The sequence below is a fragment of the Lampris incognitus genome, chromosome 18, assembly GCF_029633865.1.
Source record: "Lampris incognitus isolate fLamInc1 chromosome 18, fLamInc1.hap2, whole genome shotgun sequence".
In the NCBI taxonomy this organism is placed as follows: Eukaryota; Metazoa; Chordata; class Actinopteri; order Lampriformes; family Lampridae; genus Lampris; species Lampris incognitus.
The window spans coordinates 27,210,177-27,224,648 of record NC_079228.1 but is presented as its reverse complement, the minus strand read 5'-3'; the positions used below and the strand labels follow the sequence as shown (position 1 = coordinate 27,224,648).

Below are 14,472 nucleotides of genomic sequence, written 5' to 3'. Positions count from 1 at the left end.
AAACAATGAGGGCTCCTCTGCTCCTTCAGAGTAAACAGGCTTGCAAGATGGAAGATCAGTTTTTGCTGCATAATTAGACAAGATCCTACAGAATTCTCACGTCCTCCTAGTGTGTATTATGTAATGCTTCACGGGGTTCAGTCTCCTATATTACTTTTCATTTCACACATGCTGTGGTTTTCATCTTTCCATTAAATGTTTAATACAACTCTTGCTTAGTAAATGTGATTGTTTTAAATTGTGGATAACCTTCATTTTACACGGTAGGTCAATGTGTCATCTCATTCGAGCCATCAATATATTTCACTAAACCAAAGCATTCAAAATAATTAAATTCACATACCCACCCCCAAAAAAAGTTTCAGTTGGAGAAATTAATTCAGTTTGAACAATTCAACCAACTACATAATTCCAATTTGATGTACAATTAAGAATCATGATCATTTTGTGGTTGCATGGCTGACTAGCTAGAAGCCACATAGGATAGGAGGCCATTCAACATGAATGATATTTCCTTGTAAAACACTGAAATTCAATACCCAAATAAAATTTGATATAAAGAATGTGTAGAGAAGGACAACATATTTTTGTTCTGTTGTCATTTTTCTAAATTAATAGTACAGCACTATTAGTCCTATTGGCAAATTCAGAAGCAAAGTCCAATTAATTTGACACACTAGCATTTCCTTTTAGAAAAGATAGGAGTGTGGGCTGTTTCATTTCAAGGAGTTTCATTTTGAGAATTGTGCTTTCGCAAACCTATGCAAAAATATTTCTGTGAAAGGTATCTTTGGCAATAACCTAAGATTTTCTTTTATATTACAAACACCTTACATCCACAGTGTCAAACATGAAGATTTCAACTAAAAAAGAAAATATTCACAAAGCACTAAACCTATTCAGATGTAACACACAATCAGGCTAAAAAAAAAAAAAGGCAGCCACAATAATCCAAGTTTTTCAAGTAGTGATCTGATCAAACAGATCTTTCATAAATAACAAAAATGAAAATTTGATGTTTCATATGTGTGTAACCTATCTTTGCAGTCTTCCAAAAGTGCAAATTGTAACTATTCAGTCACACAGAATCAAATATGTATGCCTGTTAATTGTTCAACAATACAGAAGCAAACAATTATTTAAGATGAGTTGTGTAATAAAAAGCTGTGTTTTGTTTGGCACTCTGGCAATGGCTAAATGCCTGTAGTATGGCATGGTTCACAATCACTTGGGGAAGCACAACACATTTTTGTCAACTCCCGTCTTTTTCAATCATTACTGTGCCTGAAAAATTGAGAATTTAGAACATGTACCATCAATGATCTACTGTGAGTTCCTCCCTTTTAGTAAAGGCTGCCTCTATTCTGTTTTTCCATCAGTGGCATAAAATACTATTATGTTACATCTTTGCTCCACATGATAAGAAAAAAATACAAAAAATATAGCACTGACTGCTTCATCACATTACACATACAGAATATTTTCAACACTTTTTTAAAATTGTAAAAGCCATTTATGGATGAAAAATGTAACACTCACTTACAGTTCTAAGGTAAGACAATTGATGGTCATATAGTGCAATGGCCCCAGTGTATTCAAATGTTACACTGGGTAGTTACTTCTTTGACATTTCTCTGTATTTGTCCTCCTCCCTTATGTTGTTAGGCATGCCTCAGCTGAGTAGCCACAGCCTTATGCTGATGTCATCTGAGGCTCTCCTTCCCCCTTCACGTTGGCTGGCATGCTGTGGCACTGCTGTATGGCAGCAGTCCAGCGAAGGACAGCTAAGGTAACTCAGCTTCAGAAAAAGTGGAACTGGAGGAGACAGAGCAGTCTTGTGTGGCTGAGTTATCACAAGGGGAGGGTGGAGGAATCTCAAGCTGTTTAAAGTCTCCATTTTCCTGCCCATTGCACAAATCCGAAGGCATGTTTGAAGTGCCAGTGCTCTCTGTAAGACTATGTCCAGATGTGCAGCTGTCCTTTTCTGGTCTTGCATTTCCTTCTTGACAAGCTACAGGTTGACATGTGGAAACATTGTTGTGTGAAGTCACTGTCTGGCTCATCTCCAACTTTCCTTGTTGATAGCGCTTACACGGGGGTGAAACTGAGCTCAAGGGATCAGAATCTGACCAGCTCAGCTTTCGCTTCTGCAATGGAAAAGCCATAACAAAACAATATAACAAGGGTTTACTGTTATGATGGAATTATTTTTATTTTATTTAGTCTCCCCCTAGCAGAATGGTTTCTATTGTTTTTAGTCTCCCCCTAGTGGAAATTCACGATTTGCATTGGCTTGTAACATGGCTTGTCATGTGACAGGAAGTTGATCATAGAGAAACAGGAAGTTCATAGGGTAGTTCATGGAGGGTTGTATCTAGATGGTAACCCTAGATTTCTGAAACTCCTGTGGGATTTTCAACCTAACCTCAACGCTAGTGAAGTGCTACTGAGCTGAATCAAGTGTGCATGTGCGAGAGTTTAGCAAATCTAGGGGTAACCACATGCCTTGGCGAGGAGCTCATTTGTCAGTACCTGTTGGCAATCCACATGTATCTACTCACATCCTACACTTTTTGGTAGCATCGTCGGTATGTAATGTTTTACTTATTAACCTGCAATTGTGTAACATTATTTATGGGATACAGATTTATTTTGTACGTTTTGTGAATATTTGTATATCACACACCTGTTTCGCCTAGCTAATGTTAAGATCCATTGATTAGCTGAACTTATGTTAGTTCATCTCATTTCATGTTTGTGTAATATGAATATACAGTAGCTACATTCACCTCATTTGTTTATTAGTTAAGCCAATGTAAAAGAAACTCAATTTATTTACTATCTTTGCTCTTTTCAGTTTCACCCTTTCTAAATTAATAAACCTGTGGACAAAACAGAGACTGTCTTCAGAGTATTGAGCTGACTGTTGAAGCATACAAAGGACGTATAGAGAGGACAGTACAAAGGGTTATCACACTCTGCTGATAACTATATTTAATCGCAGGGCAGGATTACATAGGCTGATGAAGTGAGCGGTGCTTATTTGAGAGAGTATCGTCAGATACAAACAAAGTAAGAAGCCTACCTTAACAGGGATATGGAGTTGGTTTTGGCGCCAGCGTGATGGGAGCTTAAGGCTGTTGCTTTGGGCTGCTGTAACCAAAGGCTCAACAGCCACCTGAGGGAACCACACTTTCAGCATCATTTCGACCTGCAGCAGAGTTCTAAGGTACTTCTCACTGAAGGAAAAAAAGTGTGAGAAATGAGAAAAAAATATATTACATTCTAGCAAACAATTCCAACAGGCTCATTATCATTACTACCACAAAGTATTTGGGTTATTAGCTGCTATTAGTGACTTTACCAACTCACCCCATGTCAGGCTTCTGTAGGATTCCAAGAATCCTCTGCAATCTATCCATGGCAACACTCTGCTGAAAACTACTTAAACCTGCATAGGATCAAATTTCTAGTTTGAGTGTTGACACAAATACAAACTGGAAATTTGAAATAGTCAACGCAATGACAATCATGTTTGATACTGTTCATCTACATACCTCTGTGGAATCGTCCAGTCTTCAGTCCATTTAGGAGCTCAAGCAGAGGTCTGACAAACCTGTGCAAATCTGCACACTGTGGGAGATGGTAAAGAGAAAGTCCAAGGTTATGCTAAGTTACAAAGTGCAGAGCTGGTTTGGCCCATTACTATCAATAACATCTGGTCAGTGGTTATACAGATAAAATCAAATCATGTAACCGGGATCCAGATTTATCAAATAATTTTAAAAGAACTCACTTTCTGAGCAAAGGCCATGTCCCCTGGTGTGACCGATGGCGAGTCTAATGTGATGGCTTCAGGTGAGTGGGCTGAGGCTGGACGTCGTGCTCTGACCGAGCGGCACTCTGCTTGATCATTGTCAGACCTGCAGCAGGGCCGATCTGAATGACCTGTGAAAGCAAACGTAAAGGAGGACTTGCCCCTGCTGCCATTCTCCCCCTCTCCCTCTGAAGAGAAGACTTCTGCTTCGTCCTCGGTCTGCTCACTCTCACTTAGAAGAAAGGAGGACGGGGGAGTGAGCGAGTCATTAAGCTGACGTTTGGAGTGGCTGAACGAATTCATCTCTAGAGAGAGAAAAAAAACAAGACACAGAAAGAGAACAAGAAAGATAGTGAATTATAGCAATCTAACACAATGCCAGAATTTAAGAAATTAATGACATTTCACCATTGAGTTAAACATGAATATCTAACCACAAAATATCTTAAGTATGGTCTTAAAAGTATAAACAGGGGGCTTCTGGTGGCACATTGATGGAAGCATAGTTACATTGCACACTTGGAACATCACTTAAAAACTATCAAAAAAATAATTGAGATACCAACCAAATTAAACATCTATTTGAAAATGGGATGAAAGAAGCATAACAATGTCAAAGATAAACACATGAGTGAGCCAACTCGAGAAAGTTACGAAGGAGAAAAATCTGACACAGACATGGAGTCAAGTCAATTTCATTTGTATAGCCCAATCCGGGGGGAGAAGATTTCTTGCAGAGATTTGTAAACTTGGGTAAGAACAAAGAATCAGTGGGCGACACTAAACAAAGATTGGAAAGACGAAGTAACAAGTAGATATTATGACTCAAACTGAAGTACTGGAAGGAAGAATAAAGGGAGACAAGGATAGAATCAGTTTGCTTAAAGAAATAGGTGCTTGCCATGGGAACGCTATACACTTACATCTTATTACACAAGTAAGCTAAACTAACAGCAAAATCCTCTGACCTAGAGAACCGAGCAAAGCGAAACAACTTGCAAATTTAGTGTGACAGAGGGGAAAGAGAAAAGTGACATGCTGTGTTACGCCCAGAACTGATGCTTAACTCACTACAACTACGACACGATAGAGACATCCAGTTGGAGAGAGAGCACAGATTTCTGACTAATAAACCAATATTGAGCCAAGCGCCTCCGAGAACAGTCGTCGTGAAATTCACAGACTATCACACCAAGGAATTAATTCTATAAGAAGCTTGGAAATACAAACAAATCATGCACCAAGGAGACAGTGTTTTTTGACCAGGACTATTCCCCGGAAGTCTAGAAGACTCATAAAGAGGTACAGGTGATCAAACAACTCCGAGAAATTAAAATCAAAGCCAGGTTTCCATACCCTGCCAGACTCAAGATTTTTATGGACAATGGGACGAGGACTTGCCAAACACTTGCCATGGCAGCACCAACACTGGAAAAGATGGTGATTACTGTTAAGGTGGATAGCAGAGAGACGCTAGAGAGAGAACTATTACAGAACGATGGTCTGTGGCCGGGGGGGCCTGGAAGAGGACAGATATCTGAAGCTGATCTCCGCACCTTACTACATGATACTACATGACCCATGAACACATAACAATCAACAGGTGGGAAATTAATAGAAGGATTTGTTTTAATTTAAAGAAAATTAACAACCTGCTTGATTCATAAATATAATAGTTATTGCTTTAAAGGAAAAATAAGTACCGTTTGCTCATTTTGGTTGGTACTTTGCACTGGCCAGTTTTGGTTTGAAGGAAATATTCTAAAAACTGTGGTTATTCCAGGCAGCAGTATTGTCACCTACAGAGAAAGTTTACTCATTTATAAAAAGAACATTTGCAACCTGTTAAGTTCTATGCAGGTTGCACTGTACACTTATTATAACTTTTATTTATATAGCACTTTTCTAAAATAATGTTACAAAGTGCTGTACAAAGAAATAAAACCAGACAGGGCAAACAAAAGAATAAGACCAAATAAGTAGGAGTAAAAATAAATAAATGGAACATTTGCAAAAGCTTTCACAAACAGAAAAGTTTTAAGAAGAAATTTAAAAGAAGCTAGCGACTTAGTTTGTAAGAGTTCAATAGGGAGAGGGTTCCAGTGTGGGGGTCTAACAGCAAAAGCCGATCACCCTTTGTGACAAACCTTGACCTGGGAATAACCAGCAGGGCTCCATCTGCAGATCTTAATGGTTGAGAGGGCGTATACCGGATCAATAAATCAGAAATGTATGTAGAAGCATGACTGTTTAAGGCCTTAAAAGTGAGCAATAAAATTTTAAAATCAATTCGAAATGAAACAGGGAGCCGGTGTAGGGAGGCAAGCACAAGAGTGATATGGTCATGCCGCTTTGTCCTGGTAATGAGTCAAGCAGCAGCTTTTTTTTAACCAACTGCAGACGATGGAGGGAGCCCTTGCCGATATCTGTGTGAAGTGCATTGCAATAAATTAATCGGAGAATACATTTTTGTAAATCAGCAATTGCTAAAAATGACCTAATTTTAGAGATTACCTTGAGCTGGAGCAAACCTGGCTGAACAACATGTTTGATTTAATTATCAAAACCGAGGTTAGCATTGAATATTACCCCAAGATTCCTAGCAGCCTGCTTAAGACTATTTGGTAGACCACCAAGATTAGTACCAAAAGGGCTGATGAAATTTGGAGGACTGGACAGAATGACCTCTGACTTATCATCATTAAATTTAAGAAAATTCTTAAGACATCCAGGACTTTATACCAGAGAAGCAAGTTGCGAGATTTGCTAGGTCACTAGGATCTGTGGGTTTTAGTGGCATGTATAAGAATAGAACAGGACAGAACTGAATACGCTTTGTCATTTGTACATACATACAATGAAATTCACTCTCTTCATTTAACCCATCCTAGCTGTGTAGCTAGGAGCAGTGGGCAGCCGCCATGCAGCACCCGGGGACCAACTCCAGTTATTTCTTCCTATTGCCTTGGTCAGGGGCACAGACAGGGGTATTAACCCTAACATACATGTCTTTTTTTTTTTTTATTTGATGGTGGGAGGAAACCGGAGTCCCCGGAGGAAACCCACGCAGACATGGGGAGAACATGCAAACTGAACACAGAAAGGACCTGGGACTTGCCTGGGGTTTGAACCCAGGATCTTCTTGCTGGGAGGAAACAGTGCTAACCACTAGGTCACTGTGCTGCCCGACTGAGTGTCATCAGTATAAAAATGGTAAAAAAAAAAAAAATATCGTGATTTTGGATAACCTGGCCAAGAGGCAGCATACATATCATGTGTTAAGAAAAAGACAGTAACATCCATGCTGCTTAGCTTGGATGCACAAAAATCTTTTAATATGGTTTATTGGCGCTATCTCCACCAGGTTTTGATCAATATGGGGTTTCACCCGACCTTGATAGATTGGGAGAAAGTTTTACATTTACAGTGAAAATCAAGAGTCAAAGTAAATGGATGCTGCTCTACTTTAACATTAGAAGGAGGAGGGGTCAAGCAAGGAGATTGTTTGAGCCCTTTACTCTTCGCAATTTCCATCGAATCATTGGCAGAAATTATAAGACAAGAATGTAATATCAAAGGAATGAAAGATGGACGCATAGAACACAAATTTTACCTTTTCGCTGATGACATCATTACATACATAGGTGAACCTATTTCCACAGTACCAGCTATTCTTAAATGGGGAAATATCAGGCTATAAAACAAATTCCTTACAATCTGAAATGGTGATGCTATCAGGTGATTGGCCTGCTCAACTAGATGAAAGGGTTAAATGCCATCGCTGACAATGAATTTAGATAACCTTGTAATTAATATCACCCCATGCACCAAAGAATATACAATGCAAATTATAAAAAGTTAATAAAGGAGATAAAAGCACACCTCCAAATATGGTAGATTCTTCCCCTATCCCTGATTGGAAGAGTGGAAGCTATTAGAATGAATATTTTGCATAGATTTGTTTTTTATTTCAATCTCTACCGACAGAAGTACCTATAGCTAAACTCAAACTCAATTAGACTAAAAACACTGTTGAATTCCAAACATAAGGGGGTCTTAATTTACCCAACCTCAAACACTACTACTGGGTAGCAGAATTAAGAACACAGGTTGCATGGATAACAAAAGATAAGAAAACGCGTTAGTTGGAGAAAACAAAATTCATGCTCTGATGCTCCATTGGGCATGCGGCCTTTTTAACCCAAGCACAATGGATTTTTTTTTAATACACAATGAATGGATCAAATTCACCTTGAAGGTCTGATCAAATATAATAAACAATTAAAACATCCCAACTATTTATACAGCCCTAAAATAGCAATAAAAAATTTTTTTTTACCAACTAACAATGGAATGACAGACGCCTGTCTATTATAGATCAACTATTTGAAGGGGAGGTCCTATGATCATTTGACCAACTCCAACAAGAATCTAATCTCACTAGAAGTGCCTTTACAGATTCCTACAAAGAAGACATTATTTACATCACTTTGAATGGCAACAAATATGTAAACTACCATCTAACCTTGAAACATTCTTCATATCAACAGTAAAGGGAACAACAAAACAATTTAATTTCACATTTATAAGATACTTCAAGACTTCAATTGCAAAGAAAAATGGGAGGTAGAAATTAATATTATAATTGAAGATGAAACCTGTGAAAAAGCATGTAGAGATGCACACTAACAAACAGTCCAACATGGAAAGAGTTTGACTGGAAGGTCAAAATGAGGTTTTTCAAAACTCCCATTGCTGTAGCAAGGTATAGTGGGGCATCAAACTTATGCTGAAGTCAGTGTGGAATTACTGGAGACCACACATACATTTTGGGGACTGCCCTTCTTCTTTTGGCTTGTTCCCCGTTTTTCAGGGGTCACCACAGAGGATTTTATAGTTTCCACCAGTACCTTGTGAGGGCACAGTACCAATGGCGGCCGTTGTTAACCTGGGCCTTGGCTGATCCGGAATCTGCATACTGATTTGGCAAAATTTTACATCGGATGCCCTTCCTGACACAACCATTAACCCTACGGACAGGGGCACAGGTGGGGAGCTGGATGCCATTCCAGTATTCATGGACTTGCGCCCATGCCTGTCGCCTAATTTTTGGGACTGCCCTAAACTATCTAAATACTGTAAAGATATCCAGATGGAAATTTAAAACATTATGGGATTTGATTTACCACTAAACCCAGCATGCTATATTTTAGGTGAGGTTCCGGATGACCTGGTAAGAAACCAAAAATATTGTAGCAAATTAAGGGGGCAGCCGGGAACTGCCTCAGCTGGGACGCGAACCCGGGTCGCCCGCACCACAGGCGACTGCGCTAACCAGTCAACTAAAGGGTCCGACCTGTTAGCCAACTGTCTAGTGAGTCTCCTCATTCATGATTGTTACACTACCCCCTCCTTCCGGAAGCGAGTCCCCGTGTTTCAGCATACCAACTCCCTCACGCCTCTGGGCACACGTGCTTACGACGGCTTCACGGTCTCACCATCCCTCTTCTGACACCAATGTAGCAAATTCCGGGAGCAGCCGGGACGCGAACCCAGGTTGTCCGCACCACGGGCAACTGCGTTAACCAGTCAACTAGAAGGTCTGACCCGTTAGCCAACCGGCTAGTGAGTCTACTCATTCATGATCATTACAATATTTTGTGGGAGTGCTACTACTAATTGCAAAAAAAGAAAAATAATAATAACTATAAACTGGAAAAATACAAATGCTCCAAAAATACAACATCGGAAAGTGTAGGTAAAAGAAATACATATTATGGAAAGCATAACTGCAAAACTTATATCTAAGAACAATTATTTTATGTTAAATGGGCCCCTGTCATATCCAAACTCCCAAGACTATGTGAAAGTATGTAATGTACATGAGTATGTGTATGACGACCTCCCTTTCCTCTCCTGTAATATAGTTCCATATAATGTATGTTAACATGTCAAGCTCTATCAATGCCATGCTTGATTAACAATGAAGAAACTTAAATTTGAACATAATCTATACCCTGCAAAGGCTCTCTATATATGTAAATATATCAAAAGCTGTAATCCTATTGTTTTGATTGCATAGACTGACATATTGACATAAATGGTTGCTTTAAACAAATGTTCAAAAAAGTACAAACAGGCATCACGCAACAAACAAATACAATTAAAAAAAGTATCAACAGGCATCATGCAACAGTCTGAAGCAAAGGTGCACTATAAATTGAAAAACAAAACAGCAATACTGACTCTATCAAAAGACAATGAATTTTTAGTTTGTCTTAAAATGCCGGCAGCCACAGCAACATGTACCCTGGCTCTGCCGAATGAAGGAAGCTAAGCGAATGTGGGCTTGGCTAGTACTTGTATGGAAGACCTCCTAGGAAAACTGAGTTGCTGCTGGAAGTGGTGTTAGTGGGCGAGTAGGGGGCAGTCTTCCCTCTGCTCCTAAAAAAAAACCCCTCAAAAATCCCAATGCTCCAGTACAGTGACGGGGACACTGCTGTACGAGATGCCGTCCTTTGGATGAGATGATAAAGCAGAGGTCCTGACTGTGGTAATTAAAGACCCCATGGCAGTTATTGCAAAGAGTAGGGGGTCCCCTGGTGTCCTGGCAAAATTCCCAACCTGACTCTCTTCCATCTGGCCACCCAATCACCCCCCCCCCTCCCTCCGTATAAGTCACTCAATGATTCCTCCCTCTCCACCTCAAGCTGATGTGTGGTGAGCATTCTGGCACAAAATGGCTGCCATGTATTACCCGGTGGTTGAGGTGAGTTTCCCCCCTTCAGTGTGAAGTGCTGGGTGTCTAGATAAAGCACTATATAAATGTAATCCATTATTATTAAAATGGTGCTGAAGTGGCCTGGTGTTCTGGTGCTGTGAAGGATCCTTAGCCAGCCTGTCGAGCTGAAATACACCGATACTGAACAAACATCAGGCAGCACTTGCTTTTAAATTTCTACAACTATAAAGTGCTTAAAAATTACAACCCACGCCAAGTCCACATGCAGCACAAGCCATATTAAGCAGTTTCAGCAAAACAATCCCACCATGATCAGTTAGTATGAGGCAGTCCTGACTGAAGGTGCACTTGTTGCTTGAAAGCTGAGCATTATTAGTTAATATCACCATTCCTGAACACGTTGAATCATTAAGTAGGTGGCCAAACTCCGAATTTTCATTAACCCATTCTGACACTGTTTGCAAACACGTAATTCTCGTAACTGCGATGGTGTGTTTGTGAGTAAGTCGATCACAGTGCCATTGCCACATCGTTAAGAACTCAATGGTCAACTGGTGTGGAGTAGATATATTTACCTAAGTGTGACCGACAATATCGATCATAAGACCCAGAATAGCCGATGCCAGTAAATACCAGTAAAATTAAAACGATCTATGTTTTTCTGTCAAATGTAAAACAAATTTCAACAAAACCGCAGTCAGTAGTATCTATCGGATAACCTGCTTTGTAATGTGGCATGATTAAGGTCTCCATCTTGTGAATTATGTAAAAAATAAAAATAAAGCTTGAACCTCTATCACCAAGTTTCATTTGTCTGCTATGTATATGGAAGCAGACGTCTCGCACACTATACACATGGACGCAGACGCCTCGCGAAGAGCCACATCATCTACACCGTCAACATATCAGAAAACAACACTAGTATTTGGAACCATTTCAGTCTTAGGAATCCGAATTCAGTTCGGGTACAAGTGCCGAGAAAGACTTTACCAATCTAAACCAAACGTAAACGCCTTTTTTTTAACAGTTTAACAGCAACACACGCCTCATGTGGACTAGAGGAATACAGAGGTCGGCTCACCTTTAGGAGAGTACGGGACTGACGGCAAGAACAACAAATAATCGAAGAAGGCCGTTACCGAACGATTCAAAATCTCGACAACTTTATCTTTCAAAGCTAACGACTGTATGATGTATTTATATATATATATTCAAGTACAGATCCTCCATCGTTCTTCGTTCCCTCTCTTCTCTCAACTGACTTTGCCAATCTCGCTCCGCTCCTTCTCCTTGTTGTTGATTTTTATTGGCGGTTGGCAACTCCGCTCCTGTGTCAGCGAGGAACAACACGTGCAGCGTGCCACGCCCCCACCACCACCACCACCTCGGAACTTCACGTGCTGTACCAGGTGCTACCATTGGCTCTTACGCGGGGATGCCTACTCTCATTGGCTGGAATTGTAGCCAATCGGCGGCTTCCGTGGTGGTGATTGTCTGATCACGGTACATTATGAGACGCCCCCCCCACCCCCTCGCACGTGTTGGTCGTATGCTAACTTGTGTACACGCGGAGGACGGGTACGGCACGCGGCGTCCTGACTGTTTCAAGTTTGTGTCTGCACGCTGGAGACTTTGAGGGGGCGGGGTAAATGGTGATCGTTTTTAATTTGGCCAATCAGAGGATGAAAATCCTCTGTCAGTCAAAAACCAATGGGTTGGGATCAGTGTCAACACGCCTACACTCCAGGGCCATGTTTGCCTGGAGCTACCTACAAGGCCTAATTTCTTGAAAAATGGCAAAGTATCCAGTTAAGCCTCGTTGCTCAACGTTAAATATGTATACGGATACCGTCCGTACATTTCGTCCTTATTTGTGCACGTTTTCTGGAAGCTCACAGATACGGACGAAACGGTGCAATACCACCGGAAATCGTGAGGGCAGCGAGACACAGCGACGACTTACAAAAAAATGGCGGAACGCTTTGAGGAGAGGTTGTGCGAGTTGGTGAGACGTTTTAAACATATGTCACATAGCCCGGGCACAGGGACAATAAGGCACGGGTACCTTACAACGAACTCCTCCACCGTCCCAATGTTTGTTGTTGTTAGAAACTTTGACACTGAACTGCCCTCTAGTGGATGTATTGCTTAACATCCATGCCAACGTAAAGGACGCCGTATTTGATGGTTACATCGTTTGAAATGGACGTAATTTTTTTTCTAAGCAATGGGATCATAGATACATGGAGGACCAAAAACTGCCAAATTAAAAAATAAATAAATAAATGACCAATATGTCATTAAATGCACCAAACACTGAGCCCTTCTCCGGTCTGCTGAGCCACTCTATTCGGCTGTTTGGTTCAGTCCGCTTCCGGTGGTTCGCCGACAGCCCGGCTTGGCGGCTTTAACCCCCCCCCCCATCCCCTCCCGAAAAAAAGATAATTAAAACAGCAAACACTAGTGACGAGAAACTCTTTAGGGTCATTTGGGGGAAAAATATTTGTTCCGAAACCAGCACAGTTGTTTATACATATTAACATCAGAACCAGAATACGAAATTATTTTATTGCCATGTGCATTACACGCACTCGGAATTTAGCTTGGCAGTGTTCGTAAGAAAGTGTCCTAAATAAAATAGAATGAAACGAGAAAAAAATATGGGCTAGATGGATAGACAGACAACCACTAAAACGGACTATCCATTGCCATTATCCAAACCGCTTATCCTGCTGTCAGGGTCGCGGGGATGCTGGTAGGCTCCCGCGCTAAAACGGACTACAAACCAGCAAACTGATTTCCGTATGCGTCACATCCTGCACTGCCCACATCCAGCACAACAAGATACGATTTTCACTTCGGCAGGCGCCTGCCTTCGCGCATGTGACGGTATACAGTCCGGGGGTCTCCTGTAATCGTCTCCGAAAGCCGTGATAGTCACGTGGTACAATAACCAGTTTACGACTGGACAAGAAGCGTCGAGACGGGGCGAGACAGAGGGCTCCTTAGTAAATAAAACATCACGTGTTGGAATTTAACAGCTTTAATGTATCCACGTTTGAGGATCAACACCACAAAGCGAAGTTGTAGAATCAGCCTTGCAAAACAGTACTTCAGTTTTGACATTGATTGGCAGATCAGAGTTGATCAGAGTTCACACTGATTGAAAAATCTGAGTTGACAAAAAAAATGACGAAAAAGTTCACATTGACAAATCTGACAGGATGCGGGCGCGGGGCAGGCTAAGCTAACTGCTAGCCCATGGCGACCGGCAGTTCCGACAGTCATCCTGGCTGGCGTTCGGCCCCCGGACAGTGGAATTTTTGGACTGTGTTGCACTGAGCGGACTATGTTGTTAACGGTGTGTGTGTGTGTGTGTGTGTGTGTGTGTGTGTGTGTGTGTTTTGTTTTTTTGCTTCGTTCTGTTTTTGGTGGTGTCGTTTTTGGGAAATTTTGGATGTGTTTTTGTCTTTCGTATCGCACTGCTGTGGGCTGGGGGGAGCGGGAAATTATTCTCGATTGAATTGAAATTCTTCTCAAGTTGTCTGTGTTTTAGAGATTCAAGTTTCTTAATAATACACGTTGAAAAAAATAGACGAAGATTTTATAGAATGGGCGGCAATGGGTCATACGCTAATTAGAGACAGCTTTGAAGGCAATATTACTGCAGGAGATTAAGGGCCAACTGCCTTGTTAATTTCGAGAAGTGCAGCTGACCACTGAGTAAGTTTGCTGACTGAAAGTGAAATTGATTACATTTTTGTTTAGTTGCTTTTTGTTTACTTGTCTACATTGGGTATTACATGTATCTGTTGTATCTCTACTTTACTGCGGAATTAAGCAGTTTATACAGAATTTAATCTCAATAATTTGGACTACACATCGAATTTGCGGTCTCTTGCTGGGCGCGCTC

At 40.9% G+C, this 14,472-nt stretch overlaps 1 protein-coding gene across 1 annotated transcript; it reads right to left on the bottom strand.

The window, feature by feature from the left end:
* Positions 1–177: 177 nt before the first annotated feature.
* On the bottom strand, positions 178–11,844 carry ciarta (circadian associated repressor of transcription a). The gene is made up of 6 exons (XM_056298184.1): positions 11,641–11,844; positions 3,797–4,122; positions 3,558–3,633; positions 3,373–3,451; positions 3,086–3,239; positions 178–2,147 (listed from the first exon to the last, which is right to left on the bottom strand). The coding sequence occupies exons 2-6, from the start codon at positions 4,118–4,120 to the stop codon at positions 1,785–1,787; spliced, it is 996 nt and encodes a 331-aa protein (XP_056154159.1). The 5' UTR covers positions 4,121–4,122; positions 11,641–11,844; the 3' UTR covers positions 178–1,784.
* Positions 11,845–14,472: the final 2,628 nt, after the last annotated feature.